This window comes from Phascolarctos cinereus, unplaced genomic scaffold, assembly GCF_003287225.1.
Source record: "Phascolarctos cinereus isolate Bilbo 61053 unplaced genomic scaffold, phaCin_HiC Scaffold_726;HRSCAF=1367, whole genome shotgun sequence".
Taxonomy (NCBI): Eukaryota; Metazoa; Chordata; class Mammalia; order Diprotodontia; family Phascolarctidae; genus Phascolarctos; species Phascolarctos cinereus.
This window is the reverse complement of record NW_027556098.1, coordinates 217637373-217664038: the sequence shown is the minus strand read 5'-3', so window position 1 is coordinate 217664038 and position 26666 is coordinate 217637373. Positions and strand designations below refer to the sequence as shown.

The following is a 26666-nucleotide window of genomic DNA, read 5'->3' as shown; positions in this document are numbered from 1 at the left end:
ACAGAGTGAAGTGACTTGCCCAAGGTCACACAGCTAATGCGTGTCTGAGGCTAGAACTGAACTCAGGTCTTCCTGAATCCAGGCGCTGTGGTCTATTCATTGTGCCACCCAGTTGCCTCTCTGATACATTAATCAACTTCTCCTTTTCATAGTTAACTTGTTGTCCATTTATACTCCTATAAACTTTGTTTGTATCTCTAACGAATAGGAGCAGTTAGGTGGCAAAATGGACAGAGCACAAACTTGGAATCAAGAAGACTTGAGTTCAAATCCTGCCTACGGCACTTACTAGCTGTGTGTCCCTAGGTGAGTAACTTAACCTTCACCTACCTCAGTTTCCTCATCTGTAAAAATGAGGATAATAATAGCACTTACCTCACAGGGATCAAATGAGTTAACATATAGAAAGCACTTTACAAAACCTCAAAGTATATTGTCATTTAGTCATTCAGTCGTGTCTGACTCTCTGTGATCCCATGGACCACAGCATACCAGGCCCCTTTATCCTCCATCTCCCAAAGTTTGTCCGAGTTCATGTTCATTGTTTCCATGACACTATCTATCCATCTCATCCTCTGCCACCTCATTTTCCTTTCGCCTTCAATCTTTCCCAACATCACAGTATTTTCCAGTAAGTCCCATCTTCTCGTGTCCAAAATAGTTAAGCTTCAGCTTCAGTATTTGACCTTCCAGTGAAAAGCCTGAATTAATTTCCTTAAAGACTGACAGATTGGATCTCCTTGCTGTCCAAGGGACTCTCAAAAGTCTTCTCCAGCACCACAATTTGAAAGCATCGATTCTGTAGCATTCAGCTTTCCTTAAAAGCAATTCAACTCTCACAGCCATACACTGCTACATGAAAAACCATAGCTTTGACCATACAGACCTTTGTCAGCAAGGTGGTATCTCTGCCTTTCAGTATGCTGTACAAATTTGCCATAGCTTTCCTTATAAGGAACAAATGTCTTTTAATTTTGTGGCTACAGTTGCCCTCTGCAGTGATCTTTAAGTCCCAAAATACAAAATCTGACACTGCTTCCATTTCTTCTCCCTCTATTTGCCAAGAAGTGATGGGACCAGTTGCCAAGATCTTAGTTTTTTTGAAATTAAGCTTCAAGTAATCTTTTATATTCTTCTCTTTCACCCTCATCAAGAGACTTCTTAATTCCTTTTCACTTTCTGCCATCAGAATGGTATCATCTGCATATCTGAGATTGTTGATATTTCTCCTGGCAACCTTAATTCTGGCTTTTGATTCATCCAGCCTGGCATTTCACATGATATACTCTGCATATAAGTTAAATAAATACAAGGAACAATATTTAGCCTTCTCATACTCCTTTCCTCATCTTAAACCAATCAGTTGTTCCATGTTTGGTTCTAACTGTTGCTTCTTGGCCCACTTACTTGTCTCCTGAGTAAGATGATCTGGTACTCCCATCTTTTTGAAGACTTGTCCCATTTTGTTGTGATTCACAGAGTCAAAGGCTTTAGCGTAGACAACAAAGCAAAAGCAGATTTTTTCGAGAACTAACTCCCTTGCTTTCTCCATAATCCAGTGAATGTTGGCAATTTGGTCTCTAGTTCCTCTGCCTCTTTTAAGTTAGCCTGCTCTTCTGATAATTCTTGGTTCACATATTGCTGAAGCAGAGTTTGCAGAATATTAAGCATAACTTTACTGGTATGTGAAATGAGCGCAACTGTTTGGTAATATGAACATTCCTTGGAACTGCCTTTAGGGTTGGGACATAAACTGATGTTTTCCAATCCAGTGGCCACCACTGATTTTTCCAAATTTGCTGGCATATTGACTGCAGCACTTAAGTACTATGTAAATGTATTTTTTATTATTGTTATCTTAGTATGTGCATTCTCTTAGTTACAAGTACCCTACCTATCAATGACCCATATGGATAAATAGCTATGTTGTTGTGGTACAGTGGCAAGAGTGCTGGATTTGAAGCAAGGGAAGAGGGCATCCGGTGGCAGAACATGTCGGTGAAGGGTAGAAGATGTATTCCTAGTACACCTAACTGGAGTTTCAAAAGAAAATTCTACGTAGAAACAAGCGGCAACTAGATTCCATAATATTAGTTCAACAATGTTATTGAGTAAATAGGCTTTTGGGATCTGACCACCTTATCAGAATAATTTTTATACAAAAACATAGTTCATGTTTTAAACAACTGACTGACAAATGAACTTTTATAACAACCACCAATCGTTAATTTGGAATTGTCTGTAATTAACAACAGGTGATGAAGAGTGCTAGATTTGGAGTCAGAAAGACCCAAGTTTAAATTCTACCTTAATCGTTAACTAGCTCTATGACCCTGGGAAAGTCATTTAAGTCATTCTCCTAGTCTCACTTTCTTCCTCTATAAGATGAGGGATAACAAGGGCATCAAACTCACTTGGTTGCTGTAGGGATCAAATGAGTTAATATATATAGAAAATGCTTAGCAAACATAAAATGCAATCTAAGTGGCAGTTAATTGGTACAGTGGATAAAGTGCTAGACCTGGAGTCGGGAAGACCTGAGTTCAAATCAAGTCTCACAAGTTTACTACCTGTATCACCTTGGGCAAATTAAAAACAAAACGAAACCCAGTAATAATCCTCTACCTGCCTCAGTTACATCATTTGTAAAATGGGGGAAATAACAGCAAGTACCTCTCAGGATTGCTGTGATGATCAAATGAGATATTTCTATTGCACTTTGCAAATCTTAAAAGCATTGTAACAATGCTCATCAATTATTATTTTTACTACAAATGTTAGCTATTGTTATTACAAATGCTAGTTATTATTAGTATTATTAGTGTTATTAATTTAATTTAATCTTTTTTTTTTTTGGTTAGGCAATTGGGGTTAAGTGACTTGCCCAGGGTCACACAGCTAGTAAGTGTCAGGTGTTTGGTCTAAGGCTGGATTTCGTCCTCCTGACTCCAGCGCCAGTGCTCTATCCACTGTGCCACCCAGCTGCCCCTGCATTATTAATTTTATACAGAGTTCTTCTCTATTATATTTTAGCTTGCAGAAAGCTACTGATAGCATTAAAATAGCCTTATGCTCATTTTTTTTCGGTCACTATTCCTGTTTTAGGATAGTGTCTCAGCTACAGTGTAAACTCTCTAAGGGCAAGGATCATGTCTTATTCTTCTCTTGCATCCCTTACTGCACTTCAGCTCAGAGTTGAGCACACTATGTTTTCGTCTGTAGTTTCAGTTGTGACCAACCCTTTATGCCCCCATTTGGAGTTTTCTTGGCAAAGATAGTGGAGTGGTTTGCCATTTCCTTCCCCAGCTCATTTTATAGGGGAGGAAATGAGGTAAACTAGGTTAAATGACTTGTCCAAGGACACACAGCTAGTAAGAGAACAAAAACTGAGATTATCCTGGGTACTCCTAGGTACTCAAGGGCCCTGGAGAATAAGCATGTCAGGGCAGCTAGGTGGCGGAGTGGATACAGCTCCAGCCTTGGAATCAGGAAGACCTGAGTTCAAATGTGACCTCAGGAACATGACACTTACTAGCTGTGTGACCCTGGGCAAGTCACTTGACACCAATTGCCTCGCAAAAAAAAAAAAGAGAGAGAAAGAAAAAAGAGAATAAGCATGTAACTTCACTTTTACCACTATCAAATGCAATTCCCTGTTGTTTCAATTTGCATTTCTCCCTATTATTATTGATTTGGAACATTCTTTCATGTAGTTTTTCATAGCTTACACTTCTCTTAAAAACTATGTGCTTATATTGGAAATGGCTCTGGGTCTTATATATTTGAATAAAATCTGTATGTATCTTGGCTATCTGATCTTTATCAGAGATAAGTGATATGAAATGTGAAACATTTTTTTCCCCAACTAGCCTTACTGATTTTGCTTATGCAAAAACATAATTTTATACAATAAAATTATCTATTTTATATTTTATTATCAACCCTATCCCCCAACATTAATCTGAATGGTACCTCCTTCCTCTAATGGTACCTCTAATTTTTAAATAAGATGATCTTTCATAACAAATAAGAATTTACAATGCTTATCCCTTTGGGCCTTATCTCTTGGCATACGGTATCAGACAAAATCTAATTTCTGCAAACAGTTTTCCAGTTTCCCTAGCACCTTTTATCAATAGAGAATCTCTGCCCTGGGAGTTCTGTATTCCTGGCTTTATGGAACATGAGGTTACTGTGTTTGGCTGCTTCTTGACCTTGTTTACCCATCTGTTCCAATGATCAACTTTTCAATTTTTTTAACCAGTACCAAATAGTTTCATGATTGCTGTTTTATAATATATGAGGTCTGGTAATTCTAGATTCTCCATCATTCTTACATCTAAAAAAAAATTGTTTCCCCTGAGATTTTGGATCTTTTTTTTACCTAATGTGTTCTGTGATTATTTCTCTAGTTCTACAAAGGAACCTCTTGGCAGTTTGATTGGTATGGTACTAAATCTTTTCATATTAATTTTACTAAAACACTGCTTTCAAAAAATCATCCCTTAGCCTTGTAAAATGTCCATGGATTTCCACTGCCGGTACCAGATGAAGTCCAAGTATCGTGTTAGGCTGACATTCAAGGTCCTTCATAATCAGAGGACATACAAGGTTCTTCATAATCTATCTTTCCAAGTTCCATCTATACATCTCCATGAGATGAACTCTCTGCTCCAGCCAAGCTGGTTTATTCACTCTGTCCCCCAAGAACAAACCTTGTACTTTCTAATTCTGTCATTCTTCAAGGCCAGGCTTAAATTCCACTTCCTCTGTGAGTCTTACTGCTATTTCCACCTACACTGACGTCTGTCCTCTACAATACCACTGACTGGGCTCTTGTATAGTGTCTTATATAGTAGTTATTTTTTTCATGTATATGTCTCACTTTTCCAATGTCTTACTGGCAGTGACCATGTCTTATTTATCTTTCTATCTGCCACTGCATATAACACAGTACCTTTTGTTTCAGATGCTAAATATTTAGTTCAGTTAATTTATATAAGAAATATTCTACTATATAATTCTTGCATATAACCTCTTTAGTTGGTATATAATTTCTTTTTCTTCTCTGTCACACATGGTATTTCAATTCAATCACCACTCTAGACCAGGGAAAAAAACCTGACATCTGATCTTTATTTAGATTCCAGAATGGCCTCCTAACACAAGTGGTAGATTAATATTTAAAACTGGCACACACACACAAAGGAAAACTATACTGTAGCAGCAAAGCAGGCCCCCACTGGCCTCCCTCTAAAACGCTGTCACATAATGTACTTTCTTAATACAAGCGCAGTCGTGGAATGATGAATCATTAGAAGTAACTGCATAAGTTCCTTAAGCGGAACAAAGCTTTGGGCTGTGCCTCCAAAATGTCATAAAATGGCCATATTTTTTCTGTCAGTATCCAATAAGGATACTAAGTGATCATTTAATATCATTAATAGTAGGCTTATTCGCTTGTTTTCTAATACAGAGGTATCTATTCAAGTTCTCTGAAGAGGAAAAAAAGTCTTCCTTTGGGTACTGGAAAATAAATAAAAGGACAGTTTTCTTTCCTTTTTTTTTTTTAAATAAGGGACAGATTACAAGGTACTCTGTAATGTAAGCAATTATTCACTGCATATAATGTCGGATTTGGCTGATCTGAAGCTAGTTTCACTGACATTTCCCCCCCCTTTTTATTTTTGTTCTTCATTATAAGGAATGGCTCACTGGGTGTAAGAGGGGGAGGGATAAAATGGGAAAGGAAGGTGAAGTAACAATAAGTTATCAATATAAAATTTTTTAATTAGATAAATCCAAGAAAAAAAATGAGATAAATACAGGACAATAACTTTGTTTAATATATATTTTTAAAACTGTACCAAAACATTTACAGTTTCACATGCAAGCCTCTCTTTTGTTTCTTTGTATATTAAAACATGCATTTGTTAATGATTAAGCTTGTGATAAAAATGAACTTTTTGAAAAAAAAATTTAAAAGAGTAAGCCACTGTTATTGAATTGAGGAAAAATACTGCCCGCATTATATTTCACTAGAAATATGAAGGAAATGGTTTAGAAAAGGAGATGGGAGAGCTAAATTAGTAAACAAAGAAATAGCACCCTTATGTCTAAAAGATAAATGAAAGAGAAAGCCAGACCTTGCAGATAAAATCCTGGACTGAGAGTCAAACATGTCTAGTGTGCATAAACATACCCGTAGAAACTGACCACAAAACAGTTTTCAGATTAACTTCAAATGTGCTCTAAAGGAGAAGAAGATGGGCCAATAATGATAACATTAACAATAACAACATCAAAAACAATAGATAACACATATAGCACTTGCTATGTGCCAGGTACTATGCTCAGCATTTAACAATGATTATCTTATTTGATTTTCAGTACAATCCTGAGAGATAAGTGCTAATATCTCCATTTTACAGTTGAGGAAACTGAGGCAAACAGAAGTTAAGTAACTTACCTAAAGTCACATAGCAGTAAATGTCTAGGGCTGAATTTGAATCAGGTCTTCCTGTCTACAGGTCAGGTACTCTATTCACTGACCTTTAGATGCCTCTATTCCTTAAATACCTAGGTGTTTTAAGTAGAGGCTACATTAGCTGTACCAGGCAAAACTATTTATTTATATTCAAACATCGATTTCCAACTTGACCTCTTTCCTGACTCTCAATTTCAAATTTCCCAATACTTAGTGGACTACACTTAGAATGTTCTTGTGCCAATTCAAACTCACCATACTTTAAACCAGATGTCTTCCAAAAACTGACTGCCCTTCCTGAATTCACTCCACGTTACAATAACTGATTCATATGTTATTCATAGAGGCATAGCGACTGGTCTTGTAATTTCACTGGCATAGGTAGGAAACTCCCTAGAGAAGGAATCTCCCTCTACCAATACTTATATTTCTATCACATTTTAAAATCTGCAAAGATCTCGACACACATTATCTCTCTTGAGTGTCAAATGACTCTGAGAACTAGGTAGTAGGGGTCTGATTATCCCCATTTTACAGAGATGAAACTGAGGGTCTCATCAATCCTGCACACCAGGACCAGATTTATTTTCCTAAAATACTGTTTTCACCACGTCATTTCCCTGTTCACAAACCTTCAATAACTCCTGGTTGCCTATAAGATAAACTTCAAACATCTTAGCCTGGTATACAAGGTTGACAGCTGACCCAAATAACTTAGACCTCTTTCTATTTCCCTGTATAGATGTTCTAATCCAGTCACAATGACTCACACATCGTTTGCCCAATATACCTTAGGCTTTCTCATTTTCATGCTTTGGCTCACTCCATTTCTCCTTCTTGGAACACCCTTTTCCCTTATCCCTACCTATCCAAGTCTTCCCACAGATGGGAGTTCTCTTCCTCCTGTGGGGAAACAGAAAGATGCAGTAGAAACAGCACTGCCTTTGGATTAAGAGGACATGGGTTCAAACCCAGCCTCCACTATTATCTGGGAGACTTTAGACAAGTCACTTAGCCTCCTAAGGTCTCAGTTTTCTCACCTGAAAAGTGAGGCGGGGTTGAACTAGATGGCCTCTGAGGTCCCTTCCAGAGATATACGTCATCCTTTGAATTCACTGCATTTATTGTTACTTTCAGCACTTGGTATTTCCTGCTTTGTATTGCCAGACGTCTATTTTAAATGTATGCGATATGTTCTGAATTAGAACATAAGTTTCCTAACAGCAGAAACAATATCTTTTTTTTAATCACTTACCGTCCTAATATGATGTTTTGTACAAAGTAGGGGTTTAATCAATATTCACTGATACAGGAAAGAAGGATAAGGAGGAGTTAACACTGGGGCTGCCTAACTGGGATGAACGCTAATGGTCCATTAGGTAGGTAAGTGAGCGAAAGCAAGTATAGCGCTAACAAGACAGGAATATGAATGACAGGAATAAATCCTCATACCCCTAAAGCTGTTAAGGATACTTGAAAAATTCTACTTTACTAATCTTGCCCGTAAGGGAATCTTGCCTATAAAGGGCAGAATCCACGGGAACTAACCTTGCCTTTATATTCATAATAATTACATATATACATAATAATAACACATAATAATACATAATAACATATATGCAATGCTTACTATGTGCAAAGCACTGTTACTTTACAATTATTATCTCATTTGATTCTTACAGCAACCCTGGGAGGTAGGTACTATTACTATCCCCATTTTACAGATAATGAAACTGAGGCAAAGAAAAAGGAAGTGATTTGCCCAAGGTCACACATTCACTGAAAACTTTTGGCCTTGGTTTCTAAATGATGTTATTTGGTGAGTCATTCCCCTGGCATTGGCTCCCATCACATGAAAACAAGAAGACTACAATTAATTTTTAACACCACCAGTAACATCAAACTTAAATAACCACTTACCACATGTTGTGTTCATAAACTTTGGCTGGGTCTGTTAAAATTCGTGATCCAAGAGGCACAGTTGGCCGATCGCTGCTTTGAAACCTTACTGGTATCTTTCTTTTCCTTAGATGGGAAGCCAAAAGTCTCTGAATTGCATTCATTTTAATTGGACACCTGGGAAGTTACAAGTGATTCATTATTTGTTAAATGCTGCATAGAGGAAGCAATAACAACAGTTCCTGAGCTAATATATATAATATATAATAAACATATTTATATGTAATAAATATATAACATAAAATATAAACACATGTTTATATGTAATAAATATGTAAATAATATGCAAAATAAATTTAAATATATAATAAATTATATATAAAGATTATAAAGATATAATAAAAGAAAAGAAATATACAATGGGGATACTGAAAAAACACTTCAGGGGATGAAGAAAAGCATCACTGCTTCTCTCCTTCACAGTCACTCAAGTTGAAATAGGGAACAAGAAGATAGGGAGGGCATGACATGGGCTCATACCCTTTACTAGGCTTGGCTGGCTACTTATTTTATTAAAATAAAGAACATAACCAAGAAGTATGAACCCAACATTTAGATTTCACTTATTAAAAATATTTTAAGTGAGCTTTTATATGCATGTAAACTTTGTTATAAAAATTCCAGGCAAATATATTTCTGAGAAATATTTCCTCTGCATCAGGGCTGAAACACTAAACATAGTCATGGTAAATTGGAAAGCCAATGTATTTGGTTTTATTCCCCAGCCTGAGCTGAATGATGAAGAGAATGTCCAATATAACAAATGCTGTATATTAAGATAGAATAGTATGAGTTTTTAGTTTTATCTATTTTCTGGTTAATTTTTTTTTCACTATACAGACTAGTATATATAACCACAACCTGTGTCCTAGCCAAATATCTTACAAATATAAGCAAAGGGGAACCTAGTGAGAGGAGCAGTAGATCAATACCCACTCGTAGAAAAACAATTCCAAGTATAGTGGGTCCGCAGCGCCATCTTAATTTCATATTGGCAAGCATCTCTCTGAAATTAAAATACCCAGATCTGAAAGGCTGCTCAGAAGAGCTCACTATCTTTAGCAGAAATCCACCTCTGCTGAGCATTTCACACCGATCACTCATTCATTGCAGCAGAATCCCTGCCTAACGCTATAAGCTGTCAACGGGAAATGGAGATGCTAAAAGGTATGTATACAAAATATACACCAGACTATTCTAGAGCCTGATTAGGCACTAAAATAACATTTACTATATGCATTTCTTCACCTTACTAAAACTCAATGTGCTTAAGGAGTAAAAATTCTAGATTGAATAGGAAAATCTCAAAAACATTTAATAGTGCTTCTAAACACATAATTCTAGTCTCTCCTCTTTTTTTTTAATAATACATTGAGGTTACTAAAAAAAATGTTATGACTCTATTCAAATGTGACTAATAATGATAAGAAATGAAACATTCAGTAGCTAATGAAGATGATTCTGCTTTTGGTTTTTCTTATTCTACTTAATGCAAACTCTCCTTAGGAAGGAAGGGGAATGGAAAGCTCCACCTATTTCTACCTTTACCCTGATGTATCTTTGTTCTTTCTCTCCTTCCACAGCTTACATATGATGGCCAAAACCCTATCTGCACAATTATTTTTAAGGGCTCTCTATATCAAAATGTATTCCAAAACCTCCTGCGTGCTGAATAGGACAAACAGAATGCACCTAGAGAGGCAAATTGCTTCAGTATGTGCACAGAAGCAAACCCTTTCAATCCAGGATGGCCAAATTAAAGGGAAATTTCAATTCTTAAATCAGCCATATGCCCTCAGGTGTATACATACTCATATATATGGGGAGAGGCAGAGAGAGGGAAAGGAGTCGGAGACAGACAGAGACATAGAGGGAATACATGCACACACTTTCTTATTATATGTTATCTTTCCCGCTATAATTGACCTATATCCTTTGCAGCAGAGAACTGGGGAAAGAAGGAGCCGGAACCAGTCTAGCCATTGTGTACTTCAAGAACACATCCAAAAGGAGTCACTTCCTTGCTGGACTACTCCTCTCCCTGCCCCACCCCCTTAAATTTAGGAGAGGAAAAAGTCTTAACTAATCCCCAGCTTGAAAAAAACCTTTTTCTACTTGATCCATGCAAATACTTGTAGTTCTAGCACTGTGGCCTACAACATTAATTTGGCACCCACCACATGCTTTCCCCATTGTTAAATTATCTTTTTATGGGTATGGTTTAGGTCCTTTCTCCAACTAGGCAGCAAGCTGTTTGGAAGCAAGGATGCCCACTACACAGCACTTTTGTCAGCAGAAAGCAATCAAAAATTACTCACCGACAGCTCAGAAATATAAACTAAACAACTGATATTTTGTTGTGAATTTTCCCATAAAGGGGCTTCCACACAGGCTATCAAGAGATACCTAATTTTTTTTAGGTTGACTCTCTGACCGTTGCCCTCCAGTGAAATGAACAGTGAGAGGGGGGATGGAAACAGATTAAAAATGTATTACCAAAAACAACAAAATATTAGAGCTGGAAGGGATCTTGGAAACCACCTAGACCAACCACCTTCATTTTACAGTTAAGGAAAGTAAGATTCAGAGAAGTTAAATGATTTGTTCAAGGTCATGTAGCTAATAAGTGGCAGAGCCTAGATTCGAACCCACATCTTTTGACTTGTGAACATTCATTTTACATGGCCTTGCTCCAGTCTTGAGCCCCATTTTCCAAAGGAAGAAAATAATTTCCCATCTGATCTGGGGCGGGGGTGGGGTGGGGACAACAAAGTCAGTCAATAAACATTTATTATGTGTCTGCTGGGTATTGTACAAAGTGCTGGAGATACAAAGAAAGGCAAACGACAGTCCCTGATCTCAAGGAGTTTAGAATCTAATGGGGGAGAAATATATACAGGATAAATTAAAGATAATTACAAAGATACTGACATTAAGGAGGAATGGGAAAGGTATCCAGTAGAAGGGAGGATTTTAGCTGGGAACTGAAGAATGCTAAGAAGTAGAGAAGATGAAGAAGAGAATTCTAGGCATGAAGAACCACCATGGAAAATGGACTGTCTTGTGTGAGGAACAGCCAAGAGGCCAGTGTCCCTGGATGACAGAGTATGTGGAGCCATATAAAGTGAAAGAAGACTATAGATGGGGAGGGGAGCCGATTATAAAGAGCTTTGAATGCCAGGGATTTTATATTTGATCCTGGAAGTGATAGGGAGTCATTGGAGTTTTCTGAGTGAGAAGCCGAAGGATGACATGGTCAGACCTACACTTTTGGAAGATCACTTTGGCAGCTAAGTGAAGGATGGACTGGAGTGGGGAGAGACTCGTGGCAGGCAGAACAGCCAGCAGGTTACTGTGAACAAATTTTGGTAGGTAAAGTATATCTTTGGCATTCTCTCACCCTAACCCTAGACCCTTGTCCCACCCATATAACTGGGTCAACATCCTGGCATTCTCTAATTTGTGAACAAAGGTTTTATTAAAATTAGCAATTAATTACATTAGGGTAGCATACTTTTTATGATACGACAAACTTTAATCTTGTTTGCAAATCTTTCTCTCCCAATTCTCTGGCAGACAAGGCCTCTTGTTTCGTGTTTTTCAGGGACATATTCCTCTGCATAAACTGGGGTTAGACAGTAATGGTCATTAGAGGGATAAGCCTCAGACAGGGGCAAGCTAAGGAAGGAAGGAAGCCAAAAGTGTAGGCAGCTACCTTTTAATTGCCAGCATTGATTTTCGGCTTGCACAAAGTCAGAGAAGAGTGAGAAGAGACATCTAGGGACTCAGAAATCTTGGGACAAAGAAGCTCAGGATACCCCACACAGTGTTTTAAGTTGTTTGTGTTTCTGTTTCGCTGCTTGGTAGGTTGCAAATGGTTTGGCTCAGACTGAGCTACTACATCTCTGTTTGCTGCACACTGTCTTGTTGCAAAACGCCTATGTTGTCTTCTAGCAGTCAAGATGTCAGCCACATTTGCTTCAAGTTACATTCTGTGTGTTCTGGCAGCATTACTCCTCCTTATCCACAAGCGAACAGCCTCATTTTAGCATTCTAAAGTGGCCCTCTCCTTAAAAGTTCTACCATGGTCAAAATAAAATATAAAGAACACTTCCACATCACTTCCCTCAACAATGACCCAGGGCTGGTGATACCTGTGCCTCAAACACATCACCAAGGAACCCAAATCTGCCCATGACTCTTACCTGCTACAGGTATCAGCTACACAACAGCAGCATCATCAACAAAACTGATTAAGATTCTATTGTAATACATAGGGTATAGTGCATATTTCATATGCAGAGGGATTAACTAGCCTGGTCACTGGCTGCTTACCTCTTTGAGAACACACAAGAGTGAGGACAATTCTATAAAAGGCAGTGTGGATTTGAAATGGGTTAAAGAGGGAACAATATGGGGCAGAGCCAAGATGTCAGAGAAAAGGCTCTCCTGAGCTCTCTCCAAAACCCCTCCAAACAACTTTAAATAATGCCCCAAAACAAATTCTGAAGCAGCAAAACCCACCAAAAAAAAAAAAGCTAAACATCATCTTTCAAGAAATTATCAAGGAAAACTGTCCTGATATTCTAGAACCAGAGGGGAAAATAGAAACTGAAAGAATCCACCAATCACTTCCTGAAAGAGATCCCAAAATGAAAACTAAATTTCACAGTTCCCAGGTCAAGGAAAAAATATTACAAGCAGCCAAAAAGAAACAATTCAAATATCACAGAGCCACAGTCAGAATAACACAAGATTTAGCAGTTTCTACATTAAAGAATCAGAGGATTTGGAATATGTAATATTCTGAAGGGCAAAAGAGCTAGGATTACAACCAAGAATCACCAGCCAACAAAACTGAGTATAATCCTTCAGAGGGAAAAATTCAATGAAATAGAAGATTTTCAAGCAATCCTGATGAAAAGACCAGAGCTGAATAAAAAATCTGACTTTCAAATACAAGACTCAAGAGAAGCATAAAAAAGGAAAGAGAAACCATAAGCTATCCAATAAGGTTAAACTATTTACATTCCTACATGGGAAAATGATACTTGTAACTTCTAAAAACTTTCTCATTATTAGAGCTGTCAGAAAGAGTATACATAGATACAGGGAATGGATGTGGATTGAATACAATGGGATGACTGTCTAAAAAAAATTAAGGGATGAGAAAGAAGAATGCACTGAGAGAAAGGGAAAGGGAGAAATAGAATGCGGTAAATTATCTATCATAAAAGAGTCTGGAAAGAGCTTTTACAGTGGAGGAAAAGATGGGGGAAGTGGGGGGGGGAACATGTGAATCTTACTCTCATTTGAACTGTCTCAAAGAGGGAATAACATACACATTCAGCTGGGTGTAGAAATCTATCCCATGATACAGAAAAGGAGGAGTGGAAGGTCATAAGAGAAGGGGGCAGGGGAGAAGACTGATAGAAGGGAGGGCAAATTAGGGGAGGTAAAAGTCAGAAGCAAAACACTTTTGAGAATGGTTACAGTAAAAGGAGAGAGAACAGGATAAACAGAGGGGAAACAGAATGGAGGGAAATACATAGTTATTAATCATAACTGTGGAAAAAATTTTATACAGCAAGTTTCTCTGATAAAGACCTTATTTCTCAAATATATAGAAAACTGAGTCAAATTTATAGAAATAAAAGTCATTCCTCAATTTATAAATGGTCAAAGGGTATGGATAGGAAGTTTTCAGATGAAGTAATCAAAGCTATCAAGTCATACAAAAATGCTCTAAATCACTATTTATTAAAGAAATGAAAATTAAAATAACTCTGAGCTACCACCCCATACCTATCAGATAGGCTAATATGACAGAAAAGAAAAATGACAAATGTTGGAGGGGATGCAGGAGAATTAAGATACTAAAGCACTGTTGGTGAAGTTGTATAATGATTCAACCATTCTGTAGAACAATTTAGAACTATGCCCAAAGAGCTATAAAACCATGCATATCCTTTGACCCAGCAATACTAAGTCTATATTCCAAAGAGTTAAAAAATAAAAAGGAAAATGACATACATGCACAAAATATTTATAGCAGCTCTTTTCTGGGGGAAAAGAACTGGAGATTGAGGGGATGTCCATCAATTGAGAAATGCCTGGACAAGTTGTTGAATATGATTATAATGGAATGCTATTTATTACGCTATAAGAAATGACAAGCAAGATACTTTCAGAAAACCTGGAAAGACTGACATAAACTGATGCAAAGTGAAATGAGCAGAACCAAGAGAACATTAAATATAGTATACAGTAACAGCAATATTATATGATGAACAATTGTGAATAACAGCCATTCTCAGCAATACAGTGACCCAAGACAATTATGAAGGACTTAAGATGAAAAATGCCATTATCTTCAGAGAAAGAACTGATGGCATCTGAATGAAGACTGAAGCATACTTTTTCTTTACCTTCTTTCTTGTGTGTGTTTTTTTTCGGGGGGGTGGGTTTTGTTTTTGTTTTTTTGGTGTATGTGTGTTTTCCTTCACAACATGACTTATAGGGAAATATGTTTTCAATGACTACACATGTATAACCTTGCCTTCTCAATAGGGGGTTTGGGGGTGGAGAGAGACGGGAAGGGAGGAGGGAGAGAAATTGGAACTCAAAATTTAAAAGAAAAGGATGTCAAAATTGTTTTTACATGTAATTGGAGGATAATAAAATATTAAATTAAATTAAAAGACAGTATGTGGGGACAGCTAGGTGGTTCAGTGGATAGAGCACCAGCCCCAGAGTCAGGAGGACCTGAGCTTAAATCCAGCCTCAGATATTTACTAGCTGTGTGACTCAGGGCAAGTCACTTAACCTCAATTTGCTTCCCCAGACCCCCACTCAAAAAAGGGTGTGGCCTACACAGAACAGTGTAATGAATTACTTTTTTCAATCTACCTGTTTCCCTGATACATGCCCATTACCACCACTGATTTTTCCATTGGCATGGAGAAATGTAAGGAGAAGAGGGTAGGAGTGTTTGGGTGATGTACCTACCCTCAGGCTAGCTTGGGTATTCTTTCTTCTACAGCAAAACTTAGTGAACCACCCTGTGGCCTTACCAAGAGAAAAAGCATCCCACTTTTCATAACAGATATATTTCTAAAACAGGTAAAAATTTAATTTTTTCAGACAGCTATTTAAAATACTTTAGGGAAATCTGATCTTTAAAAGAATACCACTTGATAGTCTCCTGTAACGTGAAGTATACTTCTGTAAAGTAAAGTATCATTCCCAAGTTTAATCTTTCACGTAAACTATATTTTTATATATCTTTGCTTAAAGCAAAAGCCCACATGAACCTTGAGTAACACAATAGCTAGGCTCAATTTTAAGAGGGCCCAGGAGGCTTTCCCTGCCTTCTCCTTCCTAACTCTATTATTCTCATTTCAACTATTCAACCACAGTGCAAAAGGCATCTGTCCCACGGGTTATAAGCCTGCAAGAAGTCAAAAAGAGCCTTCCCTCTGGTGAACCACATGAACCACAGACACTCTGTTTCCCTGAAGATTGTTTCCAGGAACCAAATCATAAGATATGAGCAAAGACCAAAGGTCTTTTCTCTTCATCTGGGCCACGTAGAAGTATCAACATTCTCATTCATTCACATGCTTACTACTTTAACATGGCTGCAGTAAGGGAGAGACAAAGACAAAGGCTTTCATTTTCCTTGTGGTTTTTTTTTAAATCTTAATACTAATTTTGCCTCCTGAGCTCCTATATATATGTGAGGTGGACACCAGAGAGAAGCAGGTATTACATAAACTGGACTGCTGGTTTTGTGAGTCTGAAATAACCAACATGACAATGTTATAGCTGGATTGGTTGGTTTTTAAATAAGTTTTATTGGTGTGTTTTGTCTTTACATCATAGTCATTTCTGAATGTATCCCTGCTCCCTGTCCCAACCAGCACTGAAACTTTCCCAGGTAACAAAGAAAAAATTAATCAAAGACAGCTATTTTTGTTATTGTTATTGTTCTGTAGTCATTTCAGTCACTTCTGGTTCTTTCTGACCTCATTTAGGGTTTTCTTGGCGAAGATACTGGAGTGGTTTGCCGTTTCCTTCTCTAGCTCATTTTACAGAGTGGAAACTGAGGTAAACAGAGTTAAGTGACTTGTCCAGGGACACACAGCTAGTATGTGTCTGAGGCTAGATTTTAACTCAGGTCTTCGTGACTCCAGGCCTGATGCTCTATCTATTTCAACACCTAGCTGCCCCTACATATAACATTCAGTTCCTGCAGTCCCCCACTTATATCCTAAGGAAGATGGTCTTTCTTATCATCTGTTCTCCAGAACCAAGACTGGTCAGAGCTTAGCTTCCTTAATTGTAGATAATATTTTGCTGCTTCTGCTTACTTGACTCTACAAATGCCGTATCTAAGCATCCCAAAGGATTCCCTTGCTGAAACTCTAGGAAAAGGACCTGCTGTTTAATCATACATGAGAATTCTATTCCTCGTTTAAATATGAACTTCTACTTCAATGTTTCCTGGTTCCTCGGGGTAACTTAAAGTAGATTAGTGAGGCAGTCTTTTACCTCTGCAACCTTCCTGCAAAAAAGATATCATCATTTGTATCGATCTGCACCAAGCACTTTGAGCTCCTAGGAGATCCTGGCATTAATGAGAGTAAAGTAAAGTGTTCTTGTTGGTACTTTTCAGGATGCTGAAAGCTGACAGGTAGAAACACTTAGGTAATCCAGCACACTCTGAAGCACAAACTGAAGCTTCAATTAACCCTGGCAACTTCAGAGCTTTCTGATGGTGGCCATCTGTAAAGCAAACAGCTTGGGCAACTCACTCACATCTTGTTTTAATCTTTCTTTGGATGATTATAATTTCAGGGCAGAAATTAGCTTATTAGCGAGAAGAGCACAACAGTAATAATCACAACAAGCATTTGCAAAGCACTTTGATCAGTCCCCATCACACTCCATATCTACAAAATTAAACTCTCATGTTTAGCATCTGCTCTTGCAGACCACTGTGAGAGACTGCCTGGTGGACTAAACTACAGCCTGGTTCAGAGAAGAGAAGCCACCACAAGGTGGTACTTCTTTCTATAAGGACCTAAACTCATCTGCAATGGTGGGGGTAGTCACAATTCAGCTATAAACAGGCTGGTTATCACTTCTACCAAAAGTACCCGTGGAATGCTAGCCATTTTCACAAGGTTAATGGAAAGAAAACAGGAAGTATGACTAGCACAATGAAAGGAAGTCTTTTATCAACTCAACCGCATTTTATATTTGTCATAATAACTACTTTCAATGGAGGTAACTGATTCTGATCAAACTGAGTAGACTAATGACGAGCAAGGGTTCAAATCCCACCTTTGACACTTCCCAGTTGCATGACTGAGCAAGCTGATCAACCTCTCGGAACCTCAGGTTCCTTACCTATAAAATGGGAATAATAGGACTGTCAGCACTTACTTCAAGAGATTGTTGGGAGGGTCATATGAGTTTACATATTTAAATCACTTTGAAAATCTTAAAGGAACAGCTACATAAATATTGACTATTATCATTCCACTTTATCCAAGTAACTTCACCAAAAAATCCTATAAAACTCATTATATTTAGTATTATTTGTAAGTCTAGACTCATCCTAGCCTTTGGGCTTTCTGATGCTATTCTTAAGGATTCTTATCACTTTTTTATTCACTGTTGGTGATATGAATGACCCTCTATCTTCTATCATACCGATATTTTATTGTTTGTTGCTGTTGAGTCATTTCAGTTGGGTCCCACCCTTTTGGTGTCTTCTTGGCAAAGACACCGGAGTAGTTTACCATTTCCTTCTCTAGCTCATTTTACAGATGAAGAACTGAGACAAAGAGGGTTAAGTGACTTGCCCAGGGTCACACAGCTAATAAGTGTCTGAGGACACATTTGAATTCAGGTCCTCCTGATTCCAGGGCCAGCATTCTATCCACTGTGACACCTAGCTGCCCCTATTTTATTGTGATATCCATAAAAAGTAAACCATTTATTTGTATACCAAATAATTATAATCATCTGCAGCAAGAATATTAGCAAATGAAACCATGTCAGCTTCTGATTATTAAGAAAATTATAATATTAAATAACACAGTGTGTGAATTTGTGGGGATGAACTCCTTCAACAATTTAAGGTTTCTCTTTAAATTTTCCAATGTGTGGGTGTACAGAATAAGAAAAGCATAAAAAGTTCTTTTTCTAATTCTTACAAAGTACTCCAAATAAACACTGCATATTTTGTAAGTTTACATTATGCCAACTCGAATATGGATTTGATCAGGTAGTATTTTTTTTTACCTTGAAAAGAACCATTTATCACCTAATCAGAAATCAGAATCCAATTTTATTTACAACATTATGACAGCACTTTAAGTCTTAATTATATTAGGAGACATTTCTTTTTTTTTTTTAACAAGTTGCCAAGGCCAAAGATTTCATCCCTAATGGCCATCCTGCTGATGATTCGCCTGTCTGTTCTTTAGACCTTGGAAAGCAGATCTAGGTTGATGATAAGGCAGGACATAAAGGCTTTCTAGCCCGGCAAAGCTCACACTTCCCTTTGGCGCAGCCTTAGAACCCAGGGTCACTTTCATAACAAAATGATGCATCAAAGAAGAAATCTATGGAGAAAGTGCAAAGAATAATGGATAGCCCAAGGGCTTTACTAATACCCAAGTGTGATAAGAGCAAAAGGAAGATATATATATATATATGGGAGAATATAGATGAGAGTTATAAAGGAGAAGGCAGAAATGAGTTACAATCTATTTTGATGAGATCACACAGCTTCAGTGAAATATTCCAGTATTGTTTTTTAAAGATTCTCTTTGAATTCCAAAGTATTTCAGGGAGGCTTTCCTACTGGAATGGCAAACTCTTCCAACCCATTCTCATGCGCAATAGATTTAGAGCTACAATTACTCCCAAAGAAAAAAGAAGCAGTGCAAAGATAATGAGGCACAGTTATATTCTATTAAAATTAAATGATGGCAAACAAAAACAATCAAAACTAAAAATTCCACACAATCAGCTAAAACTAGAAGAATTTGTGATAGAGAAGAAGGAATGAGGGGGAAAGGGAAAGAAAAGTAAAAGGCAATGCTAGTGATGCTATAAAATGATGGAATTTAATCCATGAGGATTAATTTTTTTTGGTGAATACCCCCTCACATGGAAGAAAACATCAGTAAACCAGAAACCAAACAAGTTACTCTAAATAGTCTAACCCCTATGTAAACCTAAAAAATGACTGGTGAAAGTTGGGGAGAGCTGCCCCCAAAAGAAACCAGACACAAATTTGAAAGATGTGAAGCTGTGACTGGCTCAGTTACCAACCTGAAAACTCAAAGACTTTTCAGGTCTTCTGAAAGAATCTGTGGAAACTAGAACATATAGGTGGAGGTTTTAATGTGACCAAATTCAGCTCAATATAAGGAAAACTTCCTAAGAGCTAAAATGATAATGAAAGTAACCAAGAAGATCAAGGATGATGGTAAAGGTTAGCAATGAGAAGAAGAAATGGGGGAAGGAGCCAGATAATAGAACACAAAGGTGGAAAAAAGGGAATAAGTATGAAAAACTGAGGAAAATTTGACCCAATATGCAATTATCTTGTAAAATAAATTATCCAAGAAGCCCTAGTCTCTGACCATGCTATATGATGTCACATTATCCTTTTTTTTTCTGTATAGTAATTAGGTTACAGAGAAACAGCATGGTATAGAGGGTACAGTGCTGGCTCTGGAATCAAGACCTCAGTGGAGTTCACTCTTTAATACATACTGGCTGTGTGATCTAGAACAAGTCATTTTACTTCTTAGTGCACCCTAAAACTCTGCAAGACAGGTGCAGATCTACATAGGGGCAGAAAACTTCATCACCAGCAGTTCCCTATAACCAGCAAAATCACAGGTTTAGTCCAAAAATCTCTGGGCTATCCTCTAACAGGAAAGTTGGCCATTATTTTTAGAGTACTTGTATTTATAATACTTATCAGTCATTTGAAACAAATGACTCAGCTACCAGTCAACCAAGCCCTGGAACTAAATTTTCCATGGAGCACTGTGCCCCCTCTGCTGGACAGCTCTTCACTGGGTCAGCAATGAGTCCTGGCATCATGATTAAACAAACAGGAACCTACTGGTAACACATTTTTCCAGTTATTTTTCCTACTTAGTCTAAGGAAAGATTTAGAAATTTTATTCTTAAATTTCCATGTGAAGAAAAAATAGGGGGCTCAAACAGAAATCAGTTTTTAAATTTCCAACATTTCATCCAAAATACAGATGAAAAAAAAATAAATTAGTCAATAAACCTTTGTCAAGCACCTACTACGTTCATGGAACTAAAAAGAACCAGAGATACAAAAAAAGGCAAAGGCAGCCTCTGCTCTCAAGGAACTCTCATATTTGAGTATTTTAGTGTCACAGACGTAGAGATGTTAAGGGACCTCTGAGGTCATCTAATCCAGCTTCCCTTTTACAAGGAGACTGAGGCCAGAAAGGTTAAATAATTTGCTTGTAAAAGGTCACACAAAACAGGAACTTGAATTCAGGTCCTCTAGCTCCTCGGCATTCTTTTCTCAAGTTTCATGCTGAATGTTAAAAAAAAAAAAAAGGTTAACAAGTGTCTAAATCATACCATCATATAGCTAAACAGTTAAAGCCTTTTGGACATTTTCTATAGGGTTCCATTATTCTGGATGACCTTGAAAAGATGAACCAAGATAATTAGACTGGTAAAGGACTATTACCAATTTATGCAGGTGCGTGGTTTATGTGAATAAGTCAAAGCTCAGGAACTAGAAATGTTCATCCTTGTACTAGCCTAATTTTGTTTTAATGATAACCATAAATTGTAGGTGCTGAACTGTAAGTCTAAGGCACTAAATGTGCTACATAAATGTCTTGCTTATCTTGATTCCTTCTCTTTACCTGCTCTTAGATTCAAGGAAATAATTGCTATAAGGTGGAGCAAGGTATTCTTTTAAAACACTTACGTCTTTTGGTTTTACATTTTTTTTTAAATTAATGTTTCCTCCTCCAAACAACTTTTCCTCACCTGTCCTCCCCACCTCATATCATCTCTATAGCAACTGAATGGCTTGCTTCTAGAATCATTCTGTTGGATTCACGTCTATAGCACTGTACTGACCAGAGTTCTTAAGTCTTTCAAAATTGTTTTTCTGTATAATGATATCATTGTAAATTATTGTCCTGCTTCTGCTCTGCTTCAGTTCACAGAAGTCTTCCTAGTTTCATATGAAACTGTCCATTTCATCACTTCTTATAGCACTATAATACTGTGCCATTATATTTCTGTGCTATAACTTAGTCATTCTAATAGGAAGGTGCACTTAGTTTTCAATTTTTGGCTACCACAAAAAGACCTGCTACAAATGTTTGCACATGTTAATCCTTTTCCTTTTTCTTTGACTTCTTTGGGGTATAGGTCTAGTGATTATATAACTGGGTCAAAGGGAACATGCAGTTTGGTAACTTTCTGGACAGTTCCAAACTGCTTTCCAGAACGGCTGGAGGGGGCAAGGCCTTCTTTATGAAAAGCCAAAGAGTATTCATAGGTTTTTTTCACCACTAAGTTTGATTATTAGTAGCTAGAGAACCTGTTTCAGTGCAAAATCATAAAATTTTGGTGCTGAAACTCAATAATAATGACTGACATTTAGAAAGTGCTGTAAGAATCACAAGGCACTTGACACGCATGAACTAATTTGAGATTCCCCAAATGCCTCTGAGGTAGGTACTATAAATATTATTATCCCATCTGAACAAATGAGAAAAATGAGGCGCAAGGAAGTTAAATGACTTGTTCATAGAAATAAAGCCAATGTGTGATCAGTAGTATGACTTGAATTCAGATCTTCCTGGCTCCCAAATCCATCATTCTATCTGCTAAGCTATGCTGCCTACTTTTCAGCCCTTTGGGGAGAAAAATCTTTCTGGTGGAGGGGCTGTTTTTAAAAATTCTCCTAACAGGCTGAAGCTTACATTTCAGAGCTTAAGTGTGAGATGCACTGTGAGCTTACCTTCCCATGTCCTGCTCTAGGAGCTTGTTTCTCCCTGAAAGATTAGTTTAGCAGGGGCAGAATTCAATTAAATGTCAATTCTGCAGGTTCTAGCTGAGACGATTTTATGCCACCAAAAAAGCAAACTTCACCTGGCTTTGTAAACCAGGTTTTCATAAAACTGATACTTTGGGTCTGACAAAAGAATCCCTTTTGCTGAAAGAATATATGAGATAAACATGGGTCTTTGAAATGGGAATTATCAAATTCCTGCCCTATTTCATTTGCAATTTTTAAAATGCCTTGTGCCAGAAGGCAAATACTATAGACAAATACTGAAATACCAAGATGGTAAAACTTCTCTTATGGAAGAGAAGTGGTGATAGGTTTTAGGGATGACCCATATGCCAACCCCAAACAGCAATAGCATCCTCTAACCAACTCCTTTTCAATCTTCCTAACATAGGATGACACACTGATTTAAGAGAAGAAAGGAAACAAAAAAAGAAGAAAGAAAAAGTCAGTGGAGGAAACAGAAGCCTTTGTATGTAAATCCTTCAGAGGCTTTGCTCATGAGTGAATGTATCTTGTGATAAAAAGGACGATATCAAGATGGACAATTTTCAAGCACTGAGGGTGTCTTTATGATATCATGATAGCACATCTAATTCTCTATATTAGGAGGCTACATTGATTTGTTTTTCATGGCCAAACAATCATTACCTAGGTACCAAGTTACTAGTGATAATCAGGTGTACTTTGTACTCAGCTAGGCTGGTTGCTGAAAGTTGATACAACTTTTAATGGGTCAATATGTAGAGCCTTCTTGGCATAGTACAATCTGTCAGAGCTTATAATCTCCTGGCACAGCCAGGAGTCACCACCCCAACATATCAGAGTAGGGTTTTGTGGAGTGAAAGCAGAGGATAATAGACGGATACCCCTAGGTCCACACTGGCATTCATGAAATGTACTAAGATCAAGAGGAAAGTCTCTTTCTCTGTGAAAGATTGATGGGACATCATAGAAATGAGTCATAGATGATAAGAATGCAACTGTTAGGTTGTACCAAAAAAGTCCATGTCTGTGACCATAAGCCCCAAGGGATTATAATAAATTTGGAAATATGTACCCATATAGACTTCTCAAAGTGTTGAATTGAGCCAAATGTCTTTAACTTCTCTGAACTAAGACTAAATCTTATGTTAACCTAAGTGTTTTGTTTACTTTGGAACAGAAGAAAAATTATGTGAGCTACAATCTGAAAATAAGATATCTTCTTCCCTCTCCCTTTTTTACTAAGGGCCTAGTGACCATGATGATAAGATATTCTATTTAAAAACAGAAAAAAAATCATAGATGAAAGAATGGATGAATGTGTGGCCTATGCCCAAAACTAAGGTGGAGGGAATTCCTAGATCCCAAGCCTGGCACTGTGAAAATTTGTTCATGCTAAATAACCTTTCCAATTGTTTGCTCACAAGCTAAAAATATTGACTCCCCTTCCTGCCCCCCCCGCTACTTTTAACTATTTCTTCTCCCTTTCTCCCTTTTCTCCCCTTTTTCCTCTTCCTCCTCTTCCTCCCTCTTCTCCTTCTTCTTCCCTTTTATTAATGATAGGTGGATTGTTCTTATAGATGTGGAGAGTAATAGGTATTCTGCACTAAACTAACACTTCTCTTAAAGCTAGTAGAAGCTATACTGATGTATAGATTTAAGAGGAGTTCTTAACTGACTTGCGTTTCAATATTGGAAAAAATGAGCTTCACATAAAACATCGAAAACATAAAAAGCAATATAACAAAATTCACTGACTTAAAATTACTCATATTTATAAAAAGGTGCTCAAACTGCTCCTTCCTTAATTTATAACCCCTAAATGCCAGAGACACCTCCCCACTCTGCTGCTACCGGAAGAGCAACTCTGAAAAAAAGAAAACACTACAGAAGAGCCTTAAAGCTTTGAAGAGACTCTGGTGAATCCCAAGAAGAGGAGGATGAAAGTTTGTCTGAGAAGCCAGAACAGCTAAGGGGACTTGCTGACTTGACTAACACTTAGGGCACAAACCCTTGATTCCAAAATGTCTTCACATTACCTGAAGATGTTCCCTTTACTTTGTTATGCTGCCTGATATTTAATCAATCCAAGATTTTTAAAAATTAACAAGTATTTTCCTTTAAAAATGAAAATACCTTAAGGAAGGTAGTTCCGGAACTCGCAGTATTTCACAGTTGTTGTAAATAAGCTCTCCAAAAGGCTTTCCTCCAAGCTGACATCAGTGAGATAATAAGAGTTGTACATGGGGAGTATAAAGGAATTTGGGAGCATTCGCTTGCCTTCTTGTGGAATTGAGTTGGACCATAGCTTAAATTATTGAAATGACAGGTTCCTGGCCTGGGATGTTGGGAACCTAATAAGGGCAGGAAAGAATTTACCTGCCTAGAGTCTTATAAGTCTAATCAAGAGCTCTTTAAATAATATTAATTATTATAACGGACATTAATATATGGCTTTAAAGTTTGCAGAGTGCTTCACATAGATTACACTATAAAGAATGCAAAAAGGAGAAAACTACCTATGTCAGTCAGTCAATTAGCAATAGTCATTAAGTACGTACTATGCATCAGGCACTATGCTAAGTACTGGGGATACAAAGAAAGGTAGAAGACAGTTCCTGCTCTCAAGGAGCTCACAACCTACTGAGGAGATGGCATGCAAACAATTTATGTGCAAACAAAATATAGACAGGATATCAATCAAGCTAGACGCTACAGAAAGGAGCTACACTACAGGAAAAACAACAGTTGAGACGCCTGCCCAGCTATTCACAGAGGCAAGGGAGCAGCACTAAACTCTCCAGCCTCCGCTGTCTATACCCAAATGCACAAAGTCTGGGTAATACGCAAGATGATACAGAACAACTAACACAAGGAGACAAATTTGACATCACTGAAGTCGTGGCTAGAATATGGCTCTGGAAGGGTTTGCCTTATTCAAAAAGAGGATAAATAAAAAAGGAGAGAGTCACAAGACAGCATTATTCACTAAGATATACCCCTCTAAGAGGTCCATAATAGAGAACATTTGGATGACAGTCAACAAAGACAGAAAGAAAAGAAATATTGTCTTCAAAGTATACCATAGTTCTCCTGGTCAGAAAGGTGACTCTCTGAGCTTGTTTCTTCAGTTTGTAAAACAGGAATAACAATACCTATAGTACCATCCTCAAAGCATTGTTGGGAGGCTCAAATGAGATAAGAATAATCCCAAAAGTCTTAGTATAGTTTTAAGCTTTCACTGAACTAAGATTTCTGGGACATCTTGTATATGGAGACATACCCCATATGCTTAAAGTGCTACACATCTCTATGAAGGCAGTTAGTTATAAATGTTAGTTAGCATTATTATTAGATGGAGAATTGGGGGAGGGGGATGACATGCCTGTCAATGCAAGTGTGATGTAGTAGTGATACTAGGGGCACTTCAAATATCTAGAGAGCACTAGAGCTCTCTCTGCCAAAAGTAGAGAAGCTAGTAATTTCTTAATGATAATTTTATTCTTAAAATGAAGGAATGCAATGAACGTGATTTTTATTCTGAGATTTGACTCTCATTAACAAGGAGAAACTGACTGCTGGGGATCTTTAAGAACCTTTGGGGCAAGTGACCACTCCACCTCAGAATTTGTGATAGAGACAGAGGAGAAAACTGGGAACAGTTTAACATGTACCCAAGAGTTTTAGAAAGTGGACTTCAAGGGGTTCATAAAAAGGAAAGGTAAAATCCCACGAGCTTAAATTCCACAAGGGTAGTCAGCCCAGGACAGATGAGAAATTCTGACAATTTCTATGAGGAAGAAAATGGGAAACTGGTATAAAGAGACCAATGTGGCTACACTGAGAACTCATTGACCAACTTAGATTTTTAAAAAGACACATAAAGAAGATGAAAGCAAGAGCAGATAACAAAGGCACTGTTGTGAGGAGAGTGTCAAGAATGCTAAAAGCTGGGGCAGCTAGGTGGCACAGTGGATAGTGCACTGGCCCTGGAGTCAGGAGGACCTGAGTTCAAATCTGGCCTCACTAGCTGTGTGACTCCGGGCAAGTCACCTAACCCCAACTGCCCTGACTAAAAAAAAAAAAAAAAAAAAAGAATGGTAAAAGCCCATAATAAGTTGA

The 26666-nt window shown here is 37.6% G+C and overlaps 1 protein-coding gene across 4 annotated transcripts in view; it reads right to left on the bottom strand.

The window, feature by feature from the left end:
- METTL8 (methyltransferase 8, tRNA N3-cytidine) overlaps positions 1–26666 on the bottom strand; it is a 118399-nt gene that overhangs the window by 75041 nt on the left and 16692 nt on the right. For all 4 annotated transcript variants that reach the window (XR_002325438.2, XM_020990956.2, XM_020990954.2 and 1 more), the window contains one exon: positions 8408–8563. Coding sequence is in view for 3 of the 4 variants with exons in the window: in XM_020990956.2 (XP_020846615.1) it covers positions 8408–8550 (143 nt within the window). In the remaining variant the exon portion in view is untranslated. The remainder of the gene's footprint in view (positions 1–8407; positions 8564–26666) is intronic.